At 32.2% G+C, this 27,325-nt stretch overlaps 1 protein-coding gene across 1 annotated transcript in view; it reads left to right on the top strand.

Annotated features, from left to right (window-relative positions):
- FOXP2 (forkhead box P2) overlaps positions 1–27,325 on the top strand; it is a 336,947-nt gene that overhangs the window by 188,929 nt on the left and 120,693 nt on the right. Inside the window, exon 3 of the mRNA XM_036231023.1 lies at positions 2,399–2,488. Within this exon, the coding sequence (XP_036086916.1) occupies positions 2,399–2,488 (90 nt within the window). The remainder of the gene's footprint in view (positions 1–2,398; positions 2,489–27,325) is intronic.

Below are 27,325 nucleotides of genomic sequence, written 5' to 3'. Positions count from 1 at the left end.
CCGTGAAGTATTGGTAAACTATATGGTGATATCAAGTCAGGGATGGTGGGAACACTTAGCCATAAAAATGATATATATTTTGCAATAGTTATTCTAGCCAAACACACACAAATTCAAAACATAAAAAAAACTATATTGTAGTTTTTTCCATAAGTTCTGTTAAGTGAATATGCCCCCATTTAGGTAAAAAATAATTCATTAAGGTGCCATGTGTTCTCCTTTACTAGAATTTTACTTATTACCATCTAACAGGTCCTTTGATAGAACAGAGACAGGGTGGCACACTGGAATATCTGTTGTGGAAACCAGGAGACATTGAAAAAATCATGTGGTTACTCTAGGCCTCAGTCTCCTCATTTGCTAAAATGAGGGTGTCCTATTGGATGATTTTATGACTTCAGGATTCTGAACTATATTCATTAGAATCCTTTAAGAATAGCAAATGACTACAGAATTAAATATAAACTAAATAAGGCTGATATGTACAAAATAAAAAAAAAATGAACTCGAGGGGGAAAAACAATTACATGAAAAGTATTAGACAAACTGTGTGGATTTTGACACCAAAGAGTAAAATAATTGACTAATTTTTTTTTTGAGAGTTTCACGTAGACACAACCTAGTCACACTTTAGTAAATTCCATTTAAAAAATATCATTTGTAGTTATTTTATGTTCTTATTTTAAAAAGAAAGCTATATTATTTAGACTATAATGTGAAATTTTCAGTTTTGTGATAATAAAGTATTTATGAGATTAATATTTTATTTGGTCTTTTGTTGGACCTGAACTTTATAATAAACTTCCCTGAGTTCACTGAAATATGCCATCCTTAGAAACATTTGACTTGTAACTACTTGAAAAATTTTAAAAACAGGAGGAAGATTGTTGTGAGTGTATTTCCAAATGTAAAAAAGCATGCTTTACAAACTGTGCCAGATCCTGCTATGGGAAGACAAATCAGTGTTGTTAGGAGATGGTGCTAGTGCATTCAGTTTGTTTGCTTTGGTTTCTATGCCTGCCTGCCTTCTCAGGAAACTTGCTTGGAGCCAGACTGTAGCAGCCCTCTATCTGTCTTTTCATAATTGATCAGGGGATGACTGCCTTCCCTGAGGGTTAAGACATGGCAACTTTTTCTGTTTGCTCAGCATCTCAATGCAGTAGTTCAAACATTGTTCACACCAGCTGGCAGTGTAATGCCATATGCACATCTTGTCAAAGCAACTGTTGTCATGGATACTAGAAACTCTCTTAAAAACCAGATCATTGATTCTAATCAAAATTGTACTTTTTTTCAGCTTAGAATCTTAATTATTATAGAAGGCTATTGATCTAAGATAGTTTCCTATCAAGAAAAATGTACCATGTATTCTGAAATAGTGAATAACAACATAAGACAATGATTTATTTTAGTTTTATTTGTTGAAAAATTTCATCATTAGTGTTCATTAAATTTGGTTGTTGAGAGAAAAAGTAAGTTTATAAAGTAGAAGCTCTTAAAAAGTTTTTTAAAATTGGTTTATATTGCTATATTTAAAACATCTCAATATGTGTGTGTGTGTGTGTGTGTGTGTTTATTATGGCACTAGTTTTTATATGAGTTTATGCAGCACAATTGCCAAACTGCCCCTCTTCCAGTAAATGAAATGCTTACGTTAATTTCTTATGTTAAGTTTTATTTTCCTGAGTGGAAAAGAAAACATGAAAATAAATGAAAACATCTTCTATTTTGATTGGTATTCTGTCACACATAGAAACAAACCTGATTGGTTGAGTGGTAATTTCTTTGTTCTCTGATTTTGCTAAGAATGCAAATGAAAACCACTCAATTTTATTTGGCATTAAAACTGCACTTTATTTTGTGAAAGGAGAGGTTTCCCCCTGAATTGTAAGTACAAAAAAGTGTTTTAAATCTTTAGTGAAAATCCTTATTAATTCACTTTCAAGATAATCTGATGTTGATTTGTCAAATTTAATTACAGCTTCCGGTATCACTTGAAGTCTACTGCTTTTGCTTCAAAATTGTAATATGAAAATGCAAATTGAATGATAATTTAAAGGGGAGTGGGCAGTTTAGTTGAACACTCAAAGACAAGTTCCTTGTGGAAATGAGGTTATTGATGCAGTTTATGATTTTTTCCTCTTTAAGCACTTTAAACAAATTAACTTTATTTCCTACAGGATAACATCCACCTCCATGATTTTAAGCAAAGTTGAATATGTATGTAATGTAATTTTTTTTTTCACATTAGAAGAAAAAGATTTAATGAGTCTCTCTAGAATGGAGGGTGGGGCTGGGGTTCTTATATACTGAAGCCTATTACTATTAACCAAGGAAATAGGATAATCGATTTACCTTTCTACAAAATATTTAGATATAGCTTCCTTTTTACTTCTAGGCTCTCCAAGCAGCAAGACAACTTCTCTTACAGCAGCAAACAAGTGGATTGAAATCTCCCAAGAGCAGTGATAAACAGAGACCACTTCAGGTTAGTAAAGTACTCCTGTCCTTGGGGTCTTATTTTAAAAGGTGCTCATAATGATAACAGAAATGCAAACCCAGTTGTATACATACAGAAAATTATTATACTTGAATATATAGGTAATTTTAATTCCAAAAGAGAATTCTATCTTCTTAAAAGAAAATAATTTTCTATTAGCATAAATTTCAAAAGTTTTTACAAGGTCACTTATTGAAAAAATTATGTGGGAATTACATTTGGTATACATAGACATAAAAAGTTTTATATAAAACTTCCTTCTGGGATTTTAATGGAACTTTATTTACAAATAAGTTAAAATGAGAAACGTCTTCCTTAAAAGGGAAGTCATAGTAAAATGGTATAGAGGGAAGCAAAGCAGTCTTAGACAACCTTTCTTCAGTTGTATCCAAGTGACAAATGCAGGAAACCTCCAAGGTTGCCAGATAAAAATGAGTTTGCCAAGGAGTTATTGCTGTGGTTAAAATTATAAAAGCACATTCTGAAGTTTCTTGTCCTAACTCACTTGATGTTTGTCCTGTGAAACTGATAGTATTTATGTCTTTTTAAGTAGCTTTTTCTTATATAATAAAACCATTGTTTTATATAATCTTAACAGAAATATATAAGATATTGTATCCAGGGAAGAAACATCTTTAGGGTGTATTTTAAAAATATTTGGGAAGTATTTGGAGTTGCACAAAACTTCTTTCAAAATATTTATCAGTTCTGTTGAAGGATAAGCGATACTTTTTTAAAAAGAATGATATGTGTGTATGTGTGTGTGTGTGTGTGTATGTATGTGTGTATATATATATATATATGTCTAATAAAGAAAGATTAGTTTAAAAAGAAGTAAACATATTATTGCTTTAATTTAACAAAACTATCTTGAAATTTTTTATGGCCTAGCTGTCTTCATTTTCAGATGTACTCCCAGGTATTAGCAACTAAGTCTTAGATGATGGCCTTCTGAACCTTAGTTTGTATGGCAGAGTTATAGGCTTCTGATCTACACAATCCAGAAACTACTTATTACCTAAAAACTGGATTAAATTTATGGTCCCTAGACATATTTGAGATGAAAATATGTTTTCTTGGGGGAAGAAAATCCATTTTGGAGGAGTGTGTGGGAAGAAGGGGGACTTGGGAATAAGGAATATATTGCAACAGAGTAAAGTATAGGGAGCTGTCATGATTGCAAGTGGGTTATATTGAATTAGTCTGAGTTTAAGATTAATTTTTTTTGTTTTAAATTTCACTATTTCACTTTTTTCATTGTTTTAACTAATCAGTAATTCTGTAGTGAGACATTTTTCTCACCATCACGTCTTTCCCCAAGTAATAACAGTGATTGAAGTATTTCCATAGAGTTATCTGATTCCATGAGAGCCTCTTCATAAATTTACATGACAGAGAAAAATTTACATAGAAGTCACAGAAGATAGCAAATGAAATGTTTATCCTCACTATGGCTTCAGACTGGGAATTTTGCTTTCTTTTTGATGTAGCAAAAGAGGTTTAGATGCTGGAAGCATAAGCCAAAGGTAGGAAACAGTTTATTTACTTATTTTTTAAACATCTGAGAAACACTCTATATTGTCCTATTTTATTATGTCTCTTGTCAAGATAGACAAAGTAGTTGTTCCTTCCTCTCCAAAGCTAAGTCCAGTAAAAGTTTTTTTATTGATGGTTACCAGGGTATCTCTGGAAAGAATGACTGGGCTTTAGTTTTTCTACTTTTTCTTTTTTTGTATGGGAAGGCAAAATCTGATACTTTTAACCAAAATACGTTTAACCAAAATATGCTTTTTTTTTTTTTTTTTGGTAAACACACACACACACACACACACACTAACACACAATAATGTGGGAATAGTGATGATTCTAAAATAAGAAATCATTAATCATGTGCCAAATATTGTATAAATAAAATTTTGGGCTTAAGTTCTGTTTCGTTATTTTATTATAAAAGGGTGTTTAAAAGTTTATAAATACCTTTTAACAATTTCAGATGCTAACCATTACTACAGAGAGTTTCATATTGTGTCACTTACATTTAGTGTTTTTTATTCATATTAACATGGATACATCTCTGTTGTACAGATTATAAAACTCTAGCATTTTATTGTTATTTTGTAATTTTAATAGGATCTTATGCTAAAATGTCATAGGAATGAAAAGTTGGTTTCTATGAATGAGAATTTAAAAACAATGAATGAAGACTTATTTGTTCACCAAAATATATACTGCAGTTAAAAGAATGTGGTTATGCTTTTTTAGTATTTCATAGTTCTTGATAAGCTTAGCAACAGGAAACATGCTGGAGTTGTATGAAAAATCTAATAAAAACCTAGTAGCATTTTATACTAGCTTACACATTGTGTCAAAGAAGGATATTAAGTAATGCTTATTTTTGCATCTGCAAATACAATTTAAATGGGGTTACACTATTTGCCACTTACGTTAAAGAAAAGGATACAATATTTTTGTTAAAATTTTTAACTATTTAATATTAAATTAACACTTTAAAACTTTTATGATTCTCTCACAGTCCTTTTTATTTAACTAAGAGTTTAACCTACTTTAATAATTGAGTTAGTGTAGAATATCTTTTAGAATTAAAAAAGATCATTGAAAATACTTCGAAATCTGCACTTGCAAGCAAGGTATTTGGTGTTAATAATAGATCATGGTACTTTATCAGGCATAACATATTGTTAGAGGACCAAAAGAGATATTATGTATTTTTCATTGTAAAATGTAGTTTGAAGGTTAACTATTTTATAAATTTGAAATAATTACAGATTTTAGAAAAATGTTTTGATGGCTCAAGTCACAAGAACAATATTTGGTTGCTTATTGTACTCAACTGAATTTCTTTTAAATATTAAAAGTAGGGGCCAGATTTGAAGTGTGGCATTGGAGAGAGTCTATTTCTAGCAGACTAGCATTTACCTGTTACTCTTTCATTTACATTCTTTTCAGATTTTTGTTCCACAGATAACATAGATATTAACCTATCTAATGCAAAATGGAAAGAAGAAAATCATACCTGAGGAGCTTGGATACCGATTGTAGTAGTGATTTCACTTTTATGTATAGATATCTGAATACATGTATTTGAAACATGTTTAGATATTCTGTTCATTTCATGAAATACCAATTAAATAGAGCCAGTCAGTAGGTGCATTGATTAATGGCATATTGATAAATCATATGTAAAGATTATGATGCAAATGGGAGCTGATATTAAATTAAGCATTACCAGATAGAGGTTTCTGTTTTACATGCTTACTGTGGATCTCTAAAGAACATACTCAAATAATAACAGCTGAAGATGACCTCTCATTTTAATTTGTTTTATTTATCCATTTCTACTCCTAGCACTTTCTAGTTGTTCATGATGAGGAAAATTAGCCAAAGAGAATACATAATGCTTTCAATTTAATGAAACTGATTTCCAGATTAAAAGAGTAAATTCACACACACGTGCATACCCCACACACGGATGCATATGCACACATGCGCACCTCCATAATCTGTAATTTAAAAACTATTTTTGTAAAATACGTGATCAATTTTCTATCCTATAACAAAGCTACTTAATTTAGTTTAGGTATGAAATTGGTCGCATTATTGTTCTTGTTACATTTACAGCCATGAGACAGACTTGTGGTTCTTCAACAGCTGTGCAGAGCAGAGACGTAAATTTAAGGTAAATGCCATTGCTTTGCTATCTTAGATGAATATTAGTTTATAACATTGTAATCACTTCCTTCATTGTAGGTTAATATCTGATATAAGGTTATCTTTTCCAATAGGTAATTGAAATTATTTTTTTTATAATTCTGTGTCAGATAGTTCAAGAATGGAATAGTAAAAAGCAAAAGTAAATTAAACTTAGAGGTCTTATTCTGACTCTGCCACAAGCTAGTTATGTAAGTTTGAGGAAGTCATTCAACATCTATAAATAAAGACATTGAGCTAACTGATGGACAAAATATAGTATTCTGTGGTTAAAGATTTATTTCATTTTTTAAACTAAGTGATAGGCATCTTAATTTTTCAAAAAAAGCTGACTTTGTTGGATATTAACTTATGAGTTAAGGATTATATTTGTTTATTTGTTTGTTTTCACTTTAAAAGCACTTTAATAGCATACATAGGCAAAAATAATGCTTTGGAATCAAAGTATTAAATCTCATATGTATGGAAACCATGTGCAAGTATCATTTTGTATAACATCTAAGGAAGCTTTGTTTTGATTAATGCCTTGAAATCATTTTATAAATTGTTTTTAGGACAAATCTAAGCTACACAAAGAATTATTTTACCCATGTATTTACTTTAATAATTTACATAAAAATATGTTGTAGTATAATACTGTTTAACAAATGTCTACCTTCCTCTACTTCTTCACTCCAAAATGTTAAAATTAGCATCAGCAGACAAGAAATTCTTAAATAAGCAAATCAGCATTTCTAAAATTTTACAATCTATGGGTATAAAAACAGAATAAAGGATAAAATATTAAATAATGAAATATTTATTTGGGGGAAATACTACCTCTGTGGTATATAAAATTGGACATTAATAAATATGCTTAGGGAATTATAAAAATCAATTTTTTGCAGTGGTAAAGAATGAATTTGAATATTACCATTTCAACATTAATTTCTGATTTCTAGATTAGGAAAATTTAAAGCTAAAACACATTTTGTTTCAAATACTGGAAGAGAAATAATCAATAAATTTTTGATATAGGTTTGAGTAGAGAAACCTATGTAGAAAAACTAATGTAGAAAACAGACAGAATTTTTAAAATGTTTTTTTTTTGCCATTTATATTTTCTGTATAACAAAAAAAAATTAGTAAGTCTCATACAGGTTTTATATCATAAACTTAGAGGTTAATTTAAAAACTATTAACAAGGACAGATTATGCCTTGTGTAGTCCTGGATTTTCTATTATAGTAAAGAACATTTCTTTTTTTTTAAATTAATTAATTTACTTTTTATGATGACATTTGTTAGCAAAATCCAGTAAGTTTCAGCTGTATACTTTAACAGTAAGCCATATATATATTTACACTGTGTGTTCACCTCTCATAGTTAGATTTCTTTCTGTCACCACATATTTGATCCCCTTTACCCCGTCTACCTCCCTGCTCCCCCTTTCTCCTTACCTTCTGGTAACCACTAGTCCATTGTCAGAATATTACTCAGCCATAAGAAGAGATGAATTACTGCCATTTGCAACAATGTGAATGGACCTCAAGATAATCATGTTAAATGAAATAAGCCAGACAGAAAGAGCTGACAATCACATGATATTACTTATATGTGGGATATAAATCTAAAAGCAACAAATGAGCAGGACAAACAAACAGAGACTTATGGACATAGACAATAGTAAAAAACATTTCTTAAAAGGCAGCATGAAATAGGCAGTTTTACAAAAATGTTACAAAATAAAATCTTTTTAAAAATATTATGATGTTGCCACCCTTGGCCAGCTGACACTCTGGAGGAGGATCTAGGACATCTAGTTCATCATTGCTAAGTGTACTTGTGTGGAAAACTTGCATATGATCTACTCATGACATGTAGGAGAAAGAACGTATGTTTTAGGTCTGAAGTCTGCCTTAGCCCTTTATTAGTAGACGTTTACGTAGTGTAACTTCATCTCTGGGAGCCCGTTTTCTCATCTTTACAATGGGAATAAGGATACCTTGCAAGATTGTTGTGAAGACCAAAAAGCATACTATATAAGGTAACTACCATAAATCCTTGCACTTATAACAAGTTAATAATTTCCATATGGTTAATTTGTGGAAATTGATATTTAGTCCAAGGTTATAATAAATATTCTATAATATGGTTACTTTTATGTGGTCATAATTTTTACTTTTTGCTATTCACTATTATATGAAGTGTACCTAATTTATAACAAAGCAACGGTGAGTGTTTTAGGTATACAACATGCATACTTCACACTTACCACAGATAAACTTATATTTTAATATTTGTTTTTCCTACTAGACTGTGAGCTCTATGAAGGCAGGGACCATAAATGTCCTGCTCATCTTTAATGCCTAATGCAATGTCTGGTGGATAACAGAGCTCAATAAACACTTGCTGAAACAATGAATGAGGAGGATATTGTGCTGAGAGGAGAGTGGGAGGAGGTTTGAGGGCAACAAAACCTTTCACTCACTCAGTGTAAATTGAATATCATTTGTAATATCCTCAGAGATTTACGATTTTGTTGACGAGATAGTAAGCCTTGCCCACAAATATCATGCCACAGTGGATGTGCTACAGGAATGGGATAGGCCAAAAGTGCTATAAGAATTTTTAAAAGAAAATTATTAACTCAGGCCAAAGTGATCAAAGAAGGCTTTATGGGGAGGTGGCATCTTTGTTGGTCTTAAAGAAAGGGAATTTAATAGAAAGTAAAGGACATTTTTAATGGAGAATCTTTCAAAAGGTGTCATCAAAGATGTAGAGATAGAAAGTTGTGTGGTCTAGTTAGGCCACATTAAGTACTTTGTTTTGACCATAATAGAGATGTCATACTAAAGGAATGAGTGGGTTAGAGGGGTAGAAATACAAACCGTATAGAGCTTGCAACAAATGCTGCACTAATTAGTTTGTACTTTATGGTTTAGGTAGCCGGGGCTATTAAAGTGTCTAGATAGGGAAGTGATATGATCAAAGCAGTGTTTTATGAAGATCTACTTAACAATGGTGCATTTAGAGGACATTTTGGTGGGAGTTGTGAGAAATCTGGAACAAAGATAATCTTTTAAAAATTATTTATTTAGACATATGACAAATTGAGCTTTATATATGTCAAGTCGGAGGTGATGGCAAGAGACATAAGTTGAACTAGCAAACTTTTAGAAAAATCAGAAAGAGCTTGACAGAGGAGTTGGGGCTAAAGACAAATATTTGTGAAATAATCCAGAGTGTAGGTGAATTCATGGGAGAGGAGGATGTTTCTGAAAAAAGATAATTTACAAAGAGGAGCTCAGTAACATCCACATTTTTTAGGGCAAGAAGAAAAAGAAGTAGGAGAAAGAAAAGAGGGGAAAAGAAGAATCAAATTGTCATTTATTTATTGAGGAAGGTCAAAGAAAGGGAGAATATTTAAAAGATGTAAATTCTCAACTCTCAAGCAATGTCCATGAGGATGAGCATTTTCATGCATTTGATGTTGAATTATAGCATTGATGATTTTTAATACCCCTCTTTATCATTTGCCAGTAACTCTTAAGATCTGAAATATGTAAAAGTAATCAATAGTAAATGGAAAAAAATCTTACTTTAACATGAATGTTAGATAGAAAAAGGAGAATTAATAAGTGTACTTTTGCTTCTCAGATTGCTGTTATCTCCAATTGGATAAGCAAATTTATATTGCATATATAATGCAGAATTCCCATAAGTTAAATCTGGAAGAAGACTGATTTCTAGGAGGTCAAATTTTCTCTTTTCTTAGTTATCCAAGCACTCACTTCTTTCTGTAATCTATTAGGATTTTAAGTGTATATTCCCTTGACTTCTCTACCTTAAACAAAATGAGAGGAAGAAAGAAAGAACATTAATATTGTTAAGGGAGCTCTCTATAGGATTTATGACTTAGGCTGTAAATTTTACCTTAAGATGTTTGGAGGTGTTGTACAAGTTAAATTGAATAACAAAGTGAAGAACAGTGTCAGTATATAATTAAAGACAAAAAGTAAAATTATTTTGAAATTTACTTACATTTATGATTCATTGTGTTATTATCCTGCATTCTACATTTTTACTTGGTTTTCTTAAAATTTCTCTGCTACCTTCACCTTTTCTACTATCCTTTTTCTTCCTTTATTATTCTATTTTTTCTATCATCACATAATCTTGTGCATTTTACCTAATGGCTGTCCTTTCATTTCCATATTGAGAAGAATAACTTTAAAATTCTATAATTATTTAATTCTATCTTGAACATAAAAGATATTCTAGCATATCATTTTACTAAAACAGTAAAATTGTGCTACTTCTTATAATCTAGTATCTGATATTTAGTTCTTATCTTGCCCCAAGAATAGTGTCCTTTATGCTATTTCAAGCTGAGTTTAAATATGAAAGCAAATCTACTCTTATATATCTCAGTGCTAAGAAGGATCTAGAATCCTGAAAAATTTCACTTAGTGCTAGAAATTTCCTGTTACTGATAACATTTATAGGTGGCTCTTTTAAAGTTACCATCAGAATCGTTTCATCATTTCTTAAATTATTTTGTAGGATTTTTCTGAAGACTTATTAAGAAATTAATATTCAAAGTAGAATTGCTAGGGATGGTTGTATTAAAAGGCTAGTTTTTCTAAGCAGATCTTGGGTTGTGCTGATTTTGATTATTTTAATGACATTAAATTTGGAAGTATGGCATTTGAAGTCATCAAACAAAAGTGTAATGAATTGTTCTTTCAAAAAGGCTTAATTCGTTTTACCTTAACATGAAAATCATAGGAGCTTATTATAAGACTCAAACATTATTTTAAGCTAAATTATAGTTGAGCACCAAGTCACTTTTTGCAAAGATACTTAATACATTGCTATAGTGTAGTACATTTTTTTAAAGATGAAAATTATGTTCTCTGATTAGGTGAGAAGAAACCACTCATGAGGACTAGTTGTAGTAGACCTTTGACATTCACACTGTATGCCTCTAGAGGTCTTCATGAACCCTCAAATTCAAGAAATGCCTAGTTCCAAGCTATGGAGTGCTCTGTGCTGTCTTCCAAATATTGTTCTTATTCTGAATCAAGCCACCATTGTTTGTAACACAAATTAACAGCTTTCCAGCGTTCAGTAAAATTTACTTCATGATCAATGTTGTTGTTGTCGTTTACAGTGAAACAATTGTTTTCACATCACATCTTTCTTACATAGATGAGAACAGGTAGAGAACAGCAAAGCTACACTTGTGATAGAAGAATGCATAAGAGTGATTGGGTTAGTTTTATGTGTGAGAAGCTAGCAATCTAAAGATGAGATCAACCTTCCAGCATGCTTGATTCAGTTTCATGGATTGACAAATTACATAGGTGTAATGTCTTGGAACTTTGGGGTAATTCAAAAATAATTAGACCAATCCTCCACATCTGAGAATTTTAAGGATTCATTCTACTAGATCTTGCAATCTAGTAACTATGAGAAAAATCCAATGTGAACAAACAAGGTCTCCCTACTTTCTTCACTGACATTAAGAGAGACACCCAGTATTATTATTAATATTTTCCACCTTCTTAATTGTAAATCTCCAATGACATCAATATATTACCTGGAGTACTCCTTCAAAGTAAAAGTTGTCTGGCATGTTTTAAAGGACATGAGGGAAGGCAGTGTCTTGAGTGTGAAGAGAACTCATAGAAGTTTAGTAATAAGTAGAGGCTGTATTTTAGTGATCTTTAATTATTGACTGGTTTGTCCCAGGCATTCTAAGCTTGATATTTTATCTCTCAAATTAGAAAGCTGCTGTTTAGATTCAGTTAACAGTTGTTGGTCTTGAATCACATCCAGCTTTGCTAAAAGTATTTGGTGGTTATTTTTTTCTAATTTTTTTGTTGTTTTGACCATGCTGATCTTTATAGTTTTATCAGTATCAACATAGAATCTATAGTACAGTAGTTAAACATTTCGATAACACAAAATAGACAGAAGATCCCTTTGCACAGTATATAAATTCTTACACTTCTGATACTAACACTTGCATTGATGTAAAAACTGCCACTTTAATATCTTCTACTGCTAGTGCTACTGCATGTTCTCAAGTGACAAACCGAGGAACACATTGAGCATTATGATGTGCTGACATGAGAAAAATCTGTTGCCTCACAGAAAAACTGCAGTAAATTCTTCAAGAGGATATCTTTGTAAAAACAAAAGAAAACTCATACAGAATAAAATTATTCTCTGTATATTCTACCTTCTTCCCATAGAAACAACGTTGTGATAGACATTTAAAACATTAATTAGTGATTAACGTTTAAATAAAGTTTTAGTTCCTCAAAAACTTGGGCATCATTTAAAATTGGCTTTTTATTCCAGGAGAATTTATTTTCCTAATCAATAACCATCACCACTCCCTTCGTACTCTTAGAGTTTGTCTAGGTCAATGGTTTTTCAATTCTAAGATATTTCTTGAAAATCTTTCTTAAATGAAGAATATTGTGTCTACCCTAGACAATCGAGTTAAAATTTGGGGGGATGGGATTTTGGAAAATCATAATATTTTAAACTCTCCAGGAGATTCTAACATAGCTAATTTATAAAGTAGTGGGTAGGAACCATGAACTACTGGTTCTCTGTATTAAAATGTACTGAATCTGAGTTCTGTTATTAATATACTGTATAGTTTTCCTTCTCTGAGACTCAGTTTTCCAGCCAACACAACAAAAAAAATGCAGTAGTGATACATCAGGTTTCAGATTCAACAGTCTTTGAATCTCACTCCTGCATTTTGTTTTGTTTGTTTGTTTGTTTGCTTTTTTTGTTTTTAATATATGTCTTTAACTCTGGGATAATTAAAAAGGCCCTTGTGCAGGTTTCTTGATATGTCTCTCTGTTCATTCTTTCCAAGATAATTTCCAACAGTATTGTCAGAATTTAGTTTTACTATCATTAACTCGTATAAAATTAACGGTGATGAACTCATTCCCTTCTCATCTTTTTGTAAAAATAATATCTGGTTTCTAAAGACCTCAGTATATGTCCATTATGCAATTGGCCTCCCTTTAGATATTCGAAACCTTAAGAAGAAAAAAGCTCATTGTCTTCAAAAGACAGCTAGTTGTCTGCCGCAATGGCCCTGGCATACTGATCTCATTGATCACCACCCACCTTTTACATTTTATATAAGCAGCAATGCCAAACTGCTTATAGTTCCTCTATCATTACTTCATGTCTTATGCAGCTGACTTTGCCCTTCTCTTTTCTCAATATGCCCTTCTCCACTTTTCCATCTAGAAAACTGTGCAGCTTTTACATTTTCATTATCAACTTTCTGTGAAGTCTCCTCTGATAACCTTCCCTGCTGTACACACATAATGTGGAATTAATTATTCTTTTCTAGATATACATCTGTCTTATACATGCTTCAGTTCTTATATGTATTACAGGAAATCATAATTATTATAAACTCCTTGAAAGCTGAGACTATGTCTTATCTATCTTCATATTTCTAGTCTCTAGCACAAAGTAGGTTTTGCATAGACCATTGCTCCTCTACAACCCTGTCCAGTTCCTCCTTTCCCTTAGATTCCAGATGTGTTTTCTTAGTCACTTCCCGGTGCATTTCAATCCAGATCAACTTCTTTCAAACTGAAGTTTTTTAAATCTCTTTCTTACCTTCATCAATGTTTTACCAATTTTCCTAATCCTGTTCTATAGCCTTCAGCTGTAACTCCTTCCACTCTGATTGGGTCATATTCCTCTGCCCTAATGTGAAAATCACCCTGTCCTTCAGCCTTTCAGCAAGGCACTAAAGGCCATATGCCATCATATACCTGATCCATTGTAACTCTGACTTAATCCTTACTACTTTCTGAACATGCTGTTTATTCATTCATTCATACACACATGTTTACAGGTTGTTTCTTATATGCCTGACACTTTACAGAGCACCACGAACTATAATAACTTTGACATCTACTTACCTTTGTTTTTATTTCTCCATTTATCTAGAAGGTCATTTCCACCCTCACCCCTTATCTAGTGCATTCTTCAAGGCCGTACTTCCCTGTCTTTTCTAATTTTTCAAAGAGAAACAATCCCTCACCAATGTCTATTTCCAGAACCTGTATGTATCAGATTTTTATTCTCCTACATGTATTAGTCACAAAGATAGATTATATCATATTTAATTACAGTTATTTGACAACTTCTCTAACTCAGCTCAGACCATAAATCTTTGGAGGCCAGAAATTACATTTTATTTCTAACACAATGCATGGCGCATAGTAGGTGTTAAATAAATCTTTGCAAAATTGAACTGAATTCTGAAAATTGAATTGCTGCTTCTTTGTCAGAATAAGTCCAGGGTATTACTTCTGTTTAACCTGACAAACAAGTATGAAGTTATAGTATTTATTAGCTTTTCTGTTTTTGTTTGTTTGTTTGTTTTTATAAAAGAGAACTTATAAGCAGACATGTATATCAATACCAGACATGATTCAGGTCACATTACTCACTCCTCTTCACATTACTAATATATCTTGTTTCTTCTCAAGTTAGGGAGTCTGTTTATAAATACACATCACTGATTTCTTTTCCTGGGTAGATAACATCTAATATACTTATTTAACAGTAACAATTACTTATTTTTCCTTTTATCTTTACCTAAATATTATCTTCGCAGATTCTATCTTCAGGTTTATGAATTTTTATATACATACAAATATTTTGCCTACAATAAACCCACAATAAATTGTCTACATTTTACCCCTCATTTATTCTGTTTCTTTTAAACAAGATGTACTGCTTCACTTTTCTGTACTAGCCATACTTCGAACCTCACTAAATATAATGATACTTTTAGTAGGGAACTGAAAATAAGAAGTCTGCTTGATCAAATTATATTGCAAATGTACAGGATTACAAGATGTGAACATTTCTCAGATATTATCAAGAAACTATACTTCCTACATGATTTATTGATATATAATTTTTATGAGTTAATTGTCTCTGTTGCTTTAACCATGTGAATTTTGGATATTTCCAATAAAATACTATCTAAATTTACTACAGAGTTTATCAGTTGCTCTACCATATTGGACTAGTATACCTCCTCAAAGATGACAAAAAAGACCAACATTCCTTTTAGCCCCCTGTTATGCTTGCGTAGCCTCTTTTCCAGGCATCATGTTTGTGTTCCAGGTAGAATAAAGGGGAACGCAGAATATAAATAAGTGCATGCCAGCTGAATCCCATCTCTCTTTGCCCCCTATTTAATAACAAGTTTTCCCAGAATCCTCACGCAGTGACTTGTTTCCATTTCATTGGCCTGAATAGTATCACGTGAACACTCATCATTTTGACTGAGTTGTTTATGTTTAACCAGGCACTTTGTCACACTGAACAAAGTTTGGATCCTTTGGTAGAGAAGATAGGAAGGGTGAATTTTGGGATAGGTGACTTTCAGTGTTTGGCACTAACAGATTACCATGGATGTTGACTCATGGGGCCCAAGGGATATATGAAAAGAGATTTTGTAACTTGAGATGCTTTAATGACGAATTTTTTTTTTCCCTTGGAAAATATAGAAATAAACAAACTTATGTAGTAATGTGGATAAATTTCAGTGAGTTACAGGGCTTTATTCTAAGTTTTAATATTTTTAGTTATAACTAAAATGTTATTAAAGACTCAGTACATACTCAGTACAAGGTAAAGCTCAATGCAAAGTAAACTAAGCACAGGTGATTCTTCCCCTGCAAGAACTTACTACTGAAGCTTGGCAGCGCTGCCGAGGCTCCCCGTTGGAACATACATAGTCAGTGCAACAAACACTGGAAAGTTTAAATAAGTAAAGCATATGCATATTTTTTAAATAGAGAAGCAGGCATTTTTTGAAGAATGGTGGAAAAAATTAGGTGGTGACATTGCTAAAAAGTGTATAAAATTCTCAACTTTCCTTTCACTACAGTGAAGACAAAAGACATATTACATAGTTTTTTTTTATATTTCCTGAAATAATCTGTATTATAAACAGTTACACTAGAAAAATAGATACTTTGTGGGGCAACTAGATGTTCCAGGAAAACCTTCGCCCTCTCCCCCACTGTTAGTCCCTCTGACACGAAGTGAGTTCCTGCTGTGCTCTAGTTTCCAGCTGCTTTGCCCTTATTGGTCATTTTATCCCCACATAAACCCCAGAATTGATTATTACTGCCCCTTTTTTACCTATGAGAAATCAGAACCAGAAAAATTCATTTACTTTCCCAAGGACCCAGGGTTGAATGGTTCTGTCTGGTTACAAGATCATTTTTCCCTACCACTCTTTGTATTTGAAATGAATGAATCATTTTCTCAGGAATTCTGTTTTGGGATTGGCAGGAGGATATGAAGGGAATACATTTCTCATTCTGTGCAGGCTGCCTATCTCTGGTTGAAGGCCGACCAAGCTGGGGGAATAAGAATGGGGGGTTCCTATGCTGTCTGGGACTCTGCCCAACCAAACCAAGATAATTCTTGTTAGTGTTCATCATTATTTCAACCAGGGCACCATGAGAATAAGAATTAGTCATTGGTTTTGGTCTGAGACACTGTAAATGCATAATGATTTTTAATAATTGTATCTTCTCTAATAGATCTTGCATGCTTTCTAGTAATTATCCAGAATGAAATTAAAATGAACTTAGTCCATCTTCTTCTTAAAATGTGTGGTTTATGGAATTAGGGCAATTGGATTTTATCTTTCAAACAAACGAAATATTATAATGGAGTTTTCTTTAGAGAAAAATGTCATAAATTTAGAAAGCAAAGAAAGTAAGCCAAATAGCCATATTATTTTTATTCTTTATAGTTAAATTGTGAATTTTAAAGGAGTTTTCTACCTATTTTATCGACTCTTTCTGTATGTAGTTTCTTTATTTCCAATATTCACTTTCAATAGGCATTTTGTATGTCATTAAGCTAGGAGGATCAACCCCTAATATATGGCCAGTCCAGGCTAGTATATGGTAGACTGAGTACAAGGTAATAGGAAGGAGTAGGAAATCTTTCTCTTCTTTCCCTTCCTTCCTTTCTATTTCTCCTTTCCTGCCTCCCTTCTTCCCATACTCTTGTCTTGAGGTCCCATTTTGCAACCTCTTTGATAAATATTAGAACATTGAATCAATCTACTGAATACAGAGATACATATATGTATACTAAAAGAGACTCAGGTGCTTTCTGATTCGTGATTCCTGAGTCTTTGAGGACATCGGAACTTGTCGGAAGCAATGTGCATTTAAATATTCACGTTTCTCATGGAAACTGATAAAAGGGTTACTCAATGCTAAGATGATATGTCCTGCCATCACTAAAGGGTCAAAACAACATTATTTCAGAGTTTCATACAAGTATATTACTTCAAAAGAAACACCTATCCTTGCACCAATTGATAGTGAGGAATACTTCTTAAGAACCAAATTAGAAATGATTACTTATGCCATTGATGTAATTATGTTATTTGGCATTCCCATTCAATAATTTCCAACATTGCTGGAGTAAAGCAGAGATGGTTAATATATTTTATTTTTTCCCACCTTTTTCTTAATATATACTATTAAAATATATATTAATTAATAAAAGAGTTTAGGAGTAATATAGAAATAAATTGAAAGCCTACTTTATAGAATTTCATATGGAATGTGATTATCATGCTGCAGTAGAAAAACCACAAGCTAAAAACATAACAGCAGTAAGATTTAAAAACTAGTTTACGGTATTTCTGTATATTAGAATCTATGTCCTCAATCACTCCATTAAAGAAACATGACTAAGTACTCAATGTGTTAGACACTTTTCTGGACAGACACTGAGTGCCATAGGGAAAGCAAAGATGTTCTGATCCTCAGGGAGTTGACAGTCCGAGTATATAAAAATTCAAGATAATAAACATTCTTTAAAACATTTTAAACACAATTCGTTAGTTTAAGGGAAAAAAATGACAATTGTGGCAGTTTTAGAACATTATATGGAACAAATTGAATGTTTTTTATTCTCTTAAGCAGTGAATCAGCCATCATTTATAGACTGAGAAGAATAAGTTTTTCTTTATTTTTGTACCTCCTGATGCTTTGTTTCTGGTTCTATAAAATTTGTTTAGGACTGACCTCCAGAGTCAAAGAGTGATACTGAAGAATAGTAAGAAGTCTAAGTGTAACAAGTAATATATTATAGGGATGATTAAAGAGGAAATGGGAGAGCCTATCACAAAGGAGTTTACTCAGATTGAAAAGGAGAAAAAAATATTTAAATAATTTTCTCACATTGAAAAAAATCATCATCCCAGGTAGCAAGCATTTATCTTTCTGGATTACTTAGACTAAGAGAAGAGTAAGTGATTTATCTTACTTTCATGAGAAAAGTCAGAGAAATTATAAGCTGGAACTTCATGTCAGTGAAGGTTTTTCAGAGTTAATATGTTTGATGAAAAACATTTATAACTACTGTCCTAAGTTCTATTTTCATTGCACAATCACAATTTCGAGAGATTATTAAAGCCATATGTGCTTGTAAAAATAATTCAAGTAATTCTGAAAGGTATAAACAAATTGAAATTCACCTGAATTCCAACCTCCCAGTGATCCTATTAACATAGATATGTATGTGTTTACTTGCATTTGTGCAGGCATTTGTATAGCATCATCATGCCAGCCAAGAAATAATGTAGTTTTATATTTTATAGTTCTTTTAAAGCTGAATATTCGTTTGTATATCCATTCATTGGAGTATAGCTTAGTTTAGGACCATAGAAAAGTATGTACATGTTATAAATGACCTGTTGGTATTTGGTTTATACTTTGTAATAAAGGTAAGGGACCAGACTCTGTGGTGTATGAGAGAGGCTTTGAGTTCAAGAACTGATTCCACCATTCACTGGCTGTATGACCTTGAGGAGAACAGTTCACTTGAGTAACATTCTTATTTTTTTTTTTTTTCTGTCAACCGAGAAGATTTGGACCCTTTAGCTCTGAAAATGTATTATCCTGATGATTTATTTTTGGCAAAAGAATATACCTTTCAGTAGTTTTATATTTATGAAAAGTTGGCTTTCTTTACATGTTACATGTTAAAAGCTTTTAACTTTGATAATGAGTTTTTGCCTGAAGAGCAAAAACAAAAAGAAACAAGATTACTTTAAAATTTTGAAATTTATAACTCACTCACTGAGGTTAAAATATTCTGATATCTGAGAAAAAGTGAAATTTGTTGTTAGAATATTATACAAGGTGAATATTCATTACATACAAATAAGTTTTCATTTCATTATGCTCCACATGCCCCATGACATGCCAGCTTATCTGTTTAGAGCACTTTTCTATGTGCTCAATTATATGTATATAAGGCTTTTAATGAAGAAAAATAAAATAAGGAATATTTAGAAATATAATTATATAGAGGTCACAACTGTGAAAATTGCTTTTCTCACAATCACTATAACTTGCCTTTATTGCCTAAATTACATAGTAATAAAAATTATTTTTATACTCCTAGAGCAGCCAGTCTTGGTTCTTTGCAAGAATTTGCAATGTATTTATCCAAATAGAAAATAGTTCTCTTCTTTTATTGTAGTCACTTTTGATACAGTGTTTTCTAGTACATTCGAAGCCATGATTTGAAATATTTCAGATTCTCTGAAATGGAAAAAGAAAAAAACTTTAAAATAGCCCTTTAGTAAAACTGTTTGTTCTTGTTTATTTATCATAATGGCTATTATTCAGTCAAATCGATATTCATGAATTATGGGAAGGAATGTAGATCTGGGGTCAGAAACATTGAGCCATAACACTGTTAAAGATTATGAGAACTTGGGCAAAACACCTAATTCTTCTGAGCCTTAGTTGCTCTTATATGATGAGTTGCTAAATAATATACATGAAAATGTAATAAACATATAAGTGACAATAAATTTTTATTTTTTCCTATATAATGAAAACTCTTATAAAAAATAGAATTCTGAATGATATATTGAACTAAGAATTCAGATATTCTGTGTTTACTTCTTCAGAAGTTAACAGCATATAAACAGATAGGCTTTATCTCTTGTGCCAGTTCATTCATTTTTCAAGAAATAAATAACATCTGTAGAAAGTTTTAAATTTATTTCCCATTTATAATAAAAGATTAAAAGGAGACTTTTGTTGACAGATTACAAGGGTATCATTTTCCACCAGTTAGAATCACATCAGATGATTTAAATACATGAAGTAGAAGACTATGTAACAATAATAAACTGACTTCCCTTCTGATGGCACTGAGTGTGTATATGAATACTTGTGAACATAAGCTGAATCCTTTAAAAGATGAAAGTAAGTTTCTGCTTGTTAAATTCAGATATATGTTTGTTAAAACATAAATAGAACCCAGTTTAGAAAAGATGTTCCAAAGGTGCCACAGTTATCTATGCTTCAAACACATTCCAGATTATGTGCAGGTTTTTCTTGACTCTCCATTAATGCATTTGCTATTAATCCTCTGATTATTTTTTATTGAAGTTTATTTTAGATATTTCTTTTCTTAATTTTTTCCAGTGTAAATAGAATACATTATTTTAAAAAAATAGCCTTAGAGAAAAAATCAGTAAAATCTATGCTAATAACAGTGGGCCACAAATGTAAGGGATAGCATTATTCGATATTATGCTTATTCCACTAATTAATATTAGCCAAATAAATATTATGGCACTTACAAAATTTTACCAATGTTTCTAAAGTCAGGAAATGTTTAACAAATTAAATATCTTTAAAAACTAGGATGTGTGCATTACTGTTTGAAACATACACATAACCACCGAGATTAGTGTGATGTGATTTGTCCCACAGCTGCTTCAAATTAAGAACAGGTGTTGAAGACAGATTATGCAAATACTCATATTAATGTAATTGTCAAATTGGTGTGTTTACCATTGTGCTTTTAAAAGTAGACTGTACTCCTATTTTAAATGTAAATTACTTTCATTCTTGAGAGCAGCTATTGGGTAATGAAACTTGATCCTGGCTTAGAAATAAATAATTTCTAATAGACAGTAAAACAATTTTAAAATTTGACACTCTTTCCCAGTAAACGCTTTCATACACACACACACACACACACACACACACACACACACACACACATATAAAAGCAATTCTATATTATTTTTAGTACTTTTATATGTATTGTCATCATGGTTCTGTGAAAATTTGAGTTGAATCTGGCACTGAGCTACTATTTTATTTTATTTTTTATTGTGATATGTGGTGATTTCTATGATAGCTTTTGATCTCTCCATCTTTTCTAATTCTGAACTCATCTTAGTTTTCTATCTTTCTGGATGTAAACACTCAAATATATTCTTAGGAGAAATTGCATTATATTTATTTTAATAATAATCTTACCTCATGGAATATAGTTACCTTTAATCAAATTTTAATATTTTAAATATTTAAACACAATACATTTGGGTATTTTAAACTATGTTTTGTGACTATAGAGCAGCCCTTTACTACTAGTTCATCCAAATATCTCTGTAAGGATTTTGCACTTGCCTCATATCATGATACAGACAGATACCTCTGCCCCACAAAAGGCTTTATTCTAGTCCCTACCAGGTCTCCTAGGATCCTTAGTGACAAGGATTTGTGGGGCATTATATCTTAATGGGTGACTAGGCCAGTGAAAAGGAGGTTGAGGAATCAACCAGGGATGTTACAGAAGTCACATTTCTCGTGTTCCCTTTCTTCTTTAATTCCTCTTTTTTTCTAACAAAAGAAAGATTCTAAAGCATTTATAATTTTTCACTTGGCCAGCATATTTTCAGTGCTTACTTTGTGTACCTGGTAATGTGTTTATTCGTGCTTTCTCATTCCACAGAATGGGGAACTAAGGTTTAGAAAATTACATTATCCAAGGTCATGTAACTGATAGTTTAAGCTGGAATGTGAATTCAATTCCAGATTCCAGTTTCTGTGCTTTTACTCTGCCATTAATCACTGATAGCATAGCGCCTCTAAATTGCTGTTCAGAATAACTCAAATTTTTATTTTTAGAAAATAAGATCAAAATAAGGGGGGTGACAAGTTATTAAAATGTGAATACTGCCTTTTCTTGAATGCCTTCATTGTATGGAATCTAGGTCAATTTGTGGTTAAGATAAAGAAGTGGTTCTCAGATGGAGAGGTGGAGATGCATGGGGTCTCTCCCATGGAGGAGTCCCCTATCACCACTACCATTGAAAGATTCTGCTGGAGTGTAACCGACTCCTTTTATTTCCTTCTCTTCAGCATCTCATCATCCCCACCTGCTGGGAAGCACTGTTAAGAAGGCAAATGGCCTTGGTAATGAAATAAGATATTTACCCAACAATGTATAAAATAATCTTTTGATATGAAAGAAAAAATGAGTGGCAATGCTGGACCTCTATTCATAGTTTTCTTGGCAACATGGATGTTTTCTTGTTGAATGGTAAGAGATTTTTGGTTGGAAAGAGGCTGTTTTTTCAATAATTGATCCTCTTCAAGTTTTCTCTCTACCTCACATCACAATCAGGAGGGAGAAGAGTTTGAAAGGGAGTAAAACATAATCAGTGATGCTAACAAGATAAGCTTCTGTGTATGCAGCTTACAGTCTCTATTTCTCATTGAAGTGTCTATCATTTATCATTTTTGGCAAGAAAAGAATCTGCCACTGAGACCAACAGCAGATAAAAAGTAGCTGATCCAAGGGCTACTGCTGCTTCCCCTGCAGGGATCAGAAAAGAGACTGCCACATCCTCCAGTCCCCTCATAAATTCCTAGGGGTGACTGTGATCTGAATTGCTCCCTGCTAAGGAATAAAGCATATAGTAAAAGAGATGGTGATACTTTCTAAATTCGGACAAATGAAGGTATGGTAGTGTTTTGTTTTAATACATAGTAATTGGTATAACAGTGGCTCTTCATTCTTCATTCATTCAATCAAGTCCTAATCCAAACATACATTCTCATGAAAAAGATCACCAAAAGATAATTAAAGGTTTCGGCCAATCCATAAACTCCAAGGTATCTAGGGTTAGAGACAGTATGAAGCTGTGATGCTCTGTGATATAAGTAAAGCAATGAGTGTTTCTTTTCAGTCCTGCCACTCACAGCTTTTGATATTTCTGATAACAAATGCATTTCAGAAGTACTTTGAATAACAGTTTTTCACATGTTTGATACTTAAGAGTATATTGCCACAAGTCTACAGGCTAAACTGAGATTTCGACTAATAATAACTTTATGGATACTTTTATTGTTTTATGAATAACAACACTAAAACAAATTGAAGGCTACAAAGTACACTCGTTCTATTACTATCTGTTTGTTTTATTTTTCAGCTATTGAAATTAATACATAATATATTGTTTTTATGTTAAGCAAGAAAGACTTTATACAATGTTGATTTCTACCCTGAATCCTTGGGTTCTAACCCTATGTCTGTATATTCTTGGACAGTAAGTCAAGGTGAAAAATCTAATATTGATTCTGTGCTTGCTGACTTGATTTGAAATATTCAGAATATAGACTTAATCAGAGATTGGAAGCTGATTCGATACATTGTACTGGCAATTCTGAAAGCCATTTCAATAGACTCTGTACCATGGCATTTGTTTTAGAAATAGTTGCATGCAAGTGTAGTTTAACATCTGTACTATGTCTCTTAATCCTAACCAGGCATTTTTCATTAGATATAGCTTGAAAATCACAATAAGAAAAGTATATCATCTGTGAAATTATATTCTGAATGTCCCAAATAGCAAAGAAAGGGTCAGTATCCAATTAAATCTGGTATGAAACATTTCTTTTTTTTCTGAACCCCAAATTTAAAAATGTTTATTTCATTTCTCTTAGTGCTACATTATAAGATTGAATTGAGGTCTTCTGTTTTCCATTTTTTCACTTCAGTTTACCACAAAACTTTCTTGAAGATGAAAATATGCAGCTGTGTCAAATTAAATTATTTTATTCTTGCTTGGTAATACAAAATTTAAGTTATTTTTGTATCTTTATGGCAATACATTTCACATAAGTTAAGTTTTAGTACACTATATTCTTACAAACAAAATTTTCCAAGTGGAATTTTGATACTGAATTGACTGTATACTGTAATTTACTAGTGTACTTACAGAACTAGGGAAAGAGTATTAAGGAATAAAACGTATGCAAACCCCTAGGAAAGCAACTGATTAGGATGTAGAGGAGAGAGGTTTCTGGAAACAAAAAGTTATTTCTTGCTATCATAAAGATTTAAATGAATGTCTTGTGCTATTTTGTATTTGTCGCAATTACTTCTTCAGGATTATAGTAATATGATCCTAGACACCTCAGAAATGCTTTCATCTATTTGACTCTTTATTTAATCCTCCAAGAGAAGAGGCGGGTGGTGTACACATGCAATGATGCGAAATTTGAAGAACATAAAAGCCACTTTGCTTTGCACGAGAATCTTGAAGATCTGGCTTCTGCTTCTCTTTCTGTCCTCATCTCTGTCACCCTCTCTTCTCCAGCATTCTCTCCTCTGACCTTGCTAAACTGTCTGTGTTTCTCTGAATGTAGCAGGGGGTCATATACCTTTAAACCTTCATACAGGCTCTCCTTGCCTCTTAAATACTCTCCAGCTCCACCCTACCTCACACCCATTTGCATGCTATTGTCCATTCATTATCACCTAGTTTAAAATCTTTTTCTAACCCTTATCCGTCATATAAGTACTTCTCTGTTATGCTCCCATAGCACCCTGTCCATACATCTGTCATAATACTTATTGTGATCCCCATCACTAGTAGTCTCTCTTCCCAAGTTGTCTATAAACTCTGGGTTAGGGACTTGTACTTGACTTTCTTCCCAAGTTGTCTATAAACTCTGGGTTAGGGACTCATACTTGACTTTGTATCCCAATTCTTAATCTAGTTAGTAGTATTCTGTAATGCCCTGCAGAAGTGAGAAGGACTCCTACCAAAATTTGGTTCAGATGTCCAAGCTGATGACACTCCGCATACCAAAAGAATTTGAGAGAAATGTTATCCCTCGCATGAAGGGCTCCTGAAGAGAGCTGTTTGGGGCACAAGCAGGTCCAGCCTAGCTTGGGAAAGTGGGAGGAGTAAGTTGGGTCTTTATAGTTGCTGATGTGGGTGGTGCTGAGGAAAGATCCCTTGAGCAGATAGCTAGTTTAAATTTACCTCAGGTTGGCAAAGGAGGATATTTACGTATAAGCTTTCTGCTCAGATGTAGAGCCACAAGTGAAAAGAATGTTGAGTCAGCAGTCAAAATAAAAATGGAGTCAGACTATTGTGACACAAAATAGGTGCTCATTAAATATTTGGTACTTAAAATAGTGAATAAACTACAGTCAGTAATTAATCCTCATATCATCAAAAGATACATTTTAAGCACTTATCTATCCTGTACACCATCCATCGCTATGTGCTTTCTCATTTTATAAAGTTGATTTATCATGGCATGTTTCTTACATTATATTACTTCACCTAACCTCCTCAATATAACAAGAGACAGCTAAATTTTCTTTTAACAATAACATAATAAGAAGAACAGAAAAGTAAGGACTGTTATTTTTATGTGAGCATAAGGTACTTCTGCCTAGCCTCAATTTACCCAGCGGTAACAAACCTTATACATAGAATCTGTCTGCTTTAATCTATTAAATAATTACTATATACTTAAAATTTTGTCTTCCACTTTCCAGATGTCTATTCAGCTCCTATTTATTTTTTATAGAAGAGCTTTACAAATTCTCTTGAACAAAACAAAAGGTATGCAATAAGTAAGTCAAAATACAACAGTCCACCAGCACTGTGCAGGAGTATCTCATACCAGAAATATCTGTTGACTGCTGCCTTCATTACTTCTCAAAATGTAATAACTATGTCACCTGTTAGGAGTACTATGGGCATTTTTCATCTTTCAGTGGCTTTAGGTACAAGAAAGATACTTGATAAACATCCCTGGAGATTCAAGTTGTCTACCTAGTCAGTGAACAGATGTAGGTTTTATATTTCTCATAGACAGCTGCCAGGTCATCTGCCCCCTCCTTGATCTCAGCCTCACCTGTGCAGACAGCTGGGCTCTGTGGGTGAGAGATGTCCGTATCTTTTCTACTTTTGGATCCTCTGCTGAGATTTCTAACAAGGGTACCAATTAGTGCCAGTTATGATGGTGGCTTTCTAAGCTGAATAAGAAAGGGATTAACTAAAAACCAGGCAAAAAAAAATCTAACTTCAATACTATCACATTTTGTAATCTTTGTTCATTCTTCAGTATTTTTTAACCGTGAAATAAGGATTGAATCTTATTTTAGCAATGTTTTAGGAATGTCAGCCAATTTGATTGCTTTATATAAAGTACTGTAAAATCTCAAATCCTCCAAATATCTAAGATGTGTGGATTGAGACAATGGCCACCAATAAACTTTCTTTGTTAATGTTTACCTAACCTTTTTAAAAAATATATATATATATTTAAGTTTAGAATCTGTCAAACAATGAAAAATGAGTGTATAATCTTAAATTACTATAAAAATAAAAGATGCTAATACTCATCAATAATCAATACATTAATAAACTATGCCTGTATTGATATTTTTATTCAACCTAATGTTTTATTTTGCCATTTTTACATATTAAATTGTGCTTTGTAGAATGTAAAGTCTGATAATACAAGCTGACATTTCAAGGAGAGGAAATGATGTATTTATATGGCTGAAATTACAATAGCTATTTCCGATTACTTAACTTTGCCAACAGTAAAATATGAAGCCAAGATCATGGTTTTTAGCCTTATCTTTGGTCTATTGCCTAAAAATGGGTTATAACCAAAATTTGCTCCAAAATGTATTTTAAAAGCTACCAAAATTTAATTCTAATGTTGGTAGTGTAACCATTGATTGAAATATCATCTTGTTAGTTTATATCTTTGATTTCAAGTTATGGGAATAGACATAATACATAAATAGAAAAGTAGAATCCATCTAAAGGATATAGAGTTTCTCACAGAGTACAAAGCATAGAGAAATATAGAGAATTAGCACCAACTAACACATTTTCACATGAAATTTCACTAATTTTTAGAATTAT

Source organism: Rousettus aegyptiacus, unplaced genomic scaffold (assembly GCF_014176215.1).
Source record: "Rousettus aegyptiacus isolate mRouAeg1 unplaced genomic scaffold, mRouAeg1.p scaffold_m13_p_13, whole genome shotgun sequence".
NCBI classification, from domain to species: Eukaryota; Metazoa; Chordata; class Mammalia; order Chiroptera; family Pteropodidae; genus Rousettus; species Rousettus aegyptiacus.
Note: the sequence above shows the minus strand (reverse complement) of the source record. Positions and strands in the feature narration are given on the sequence as shown.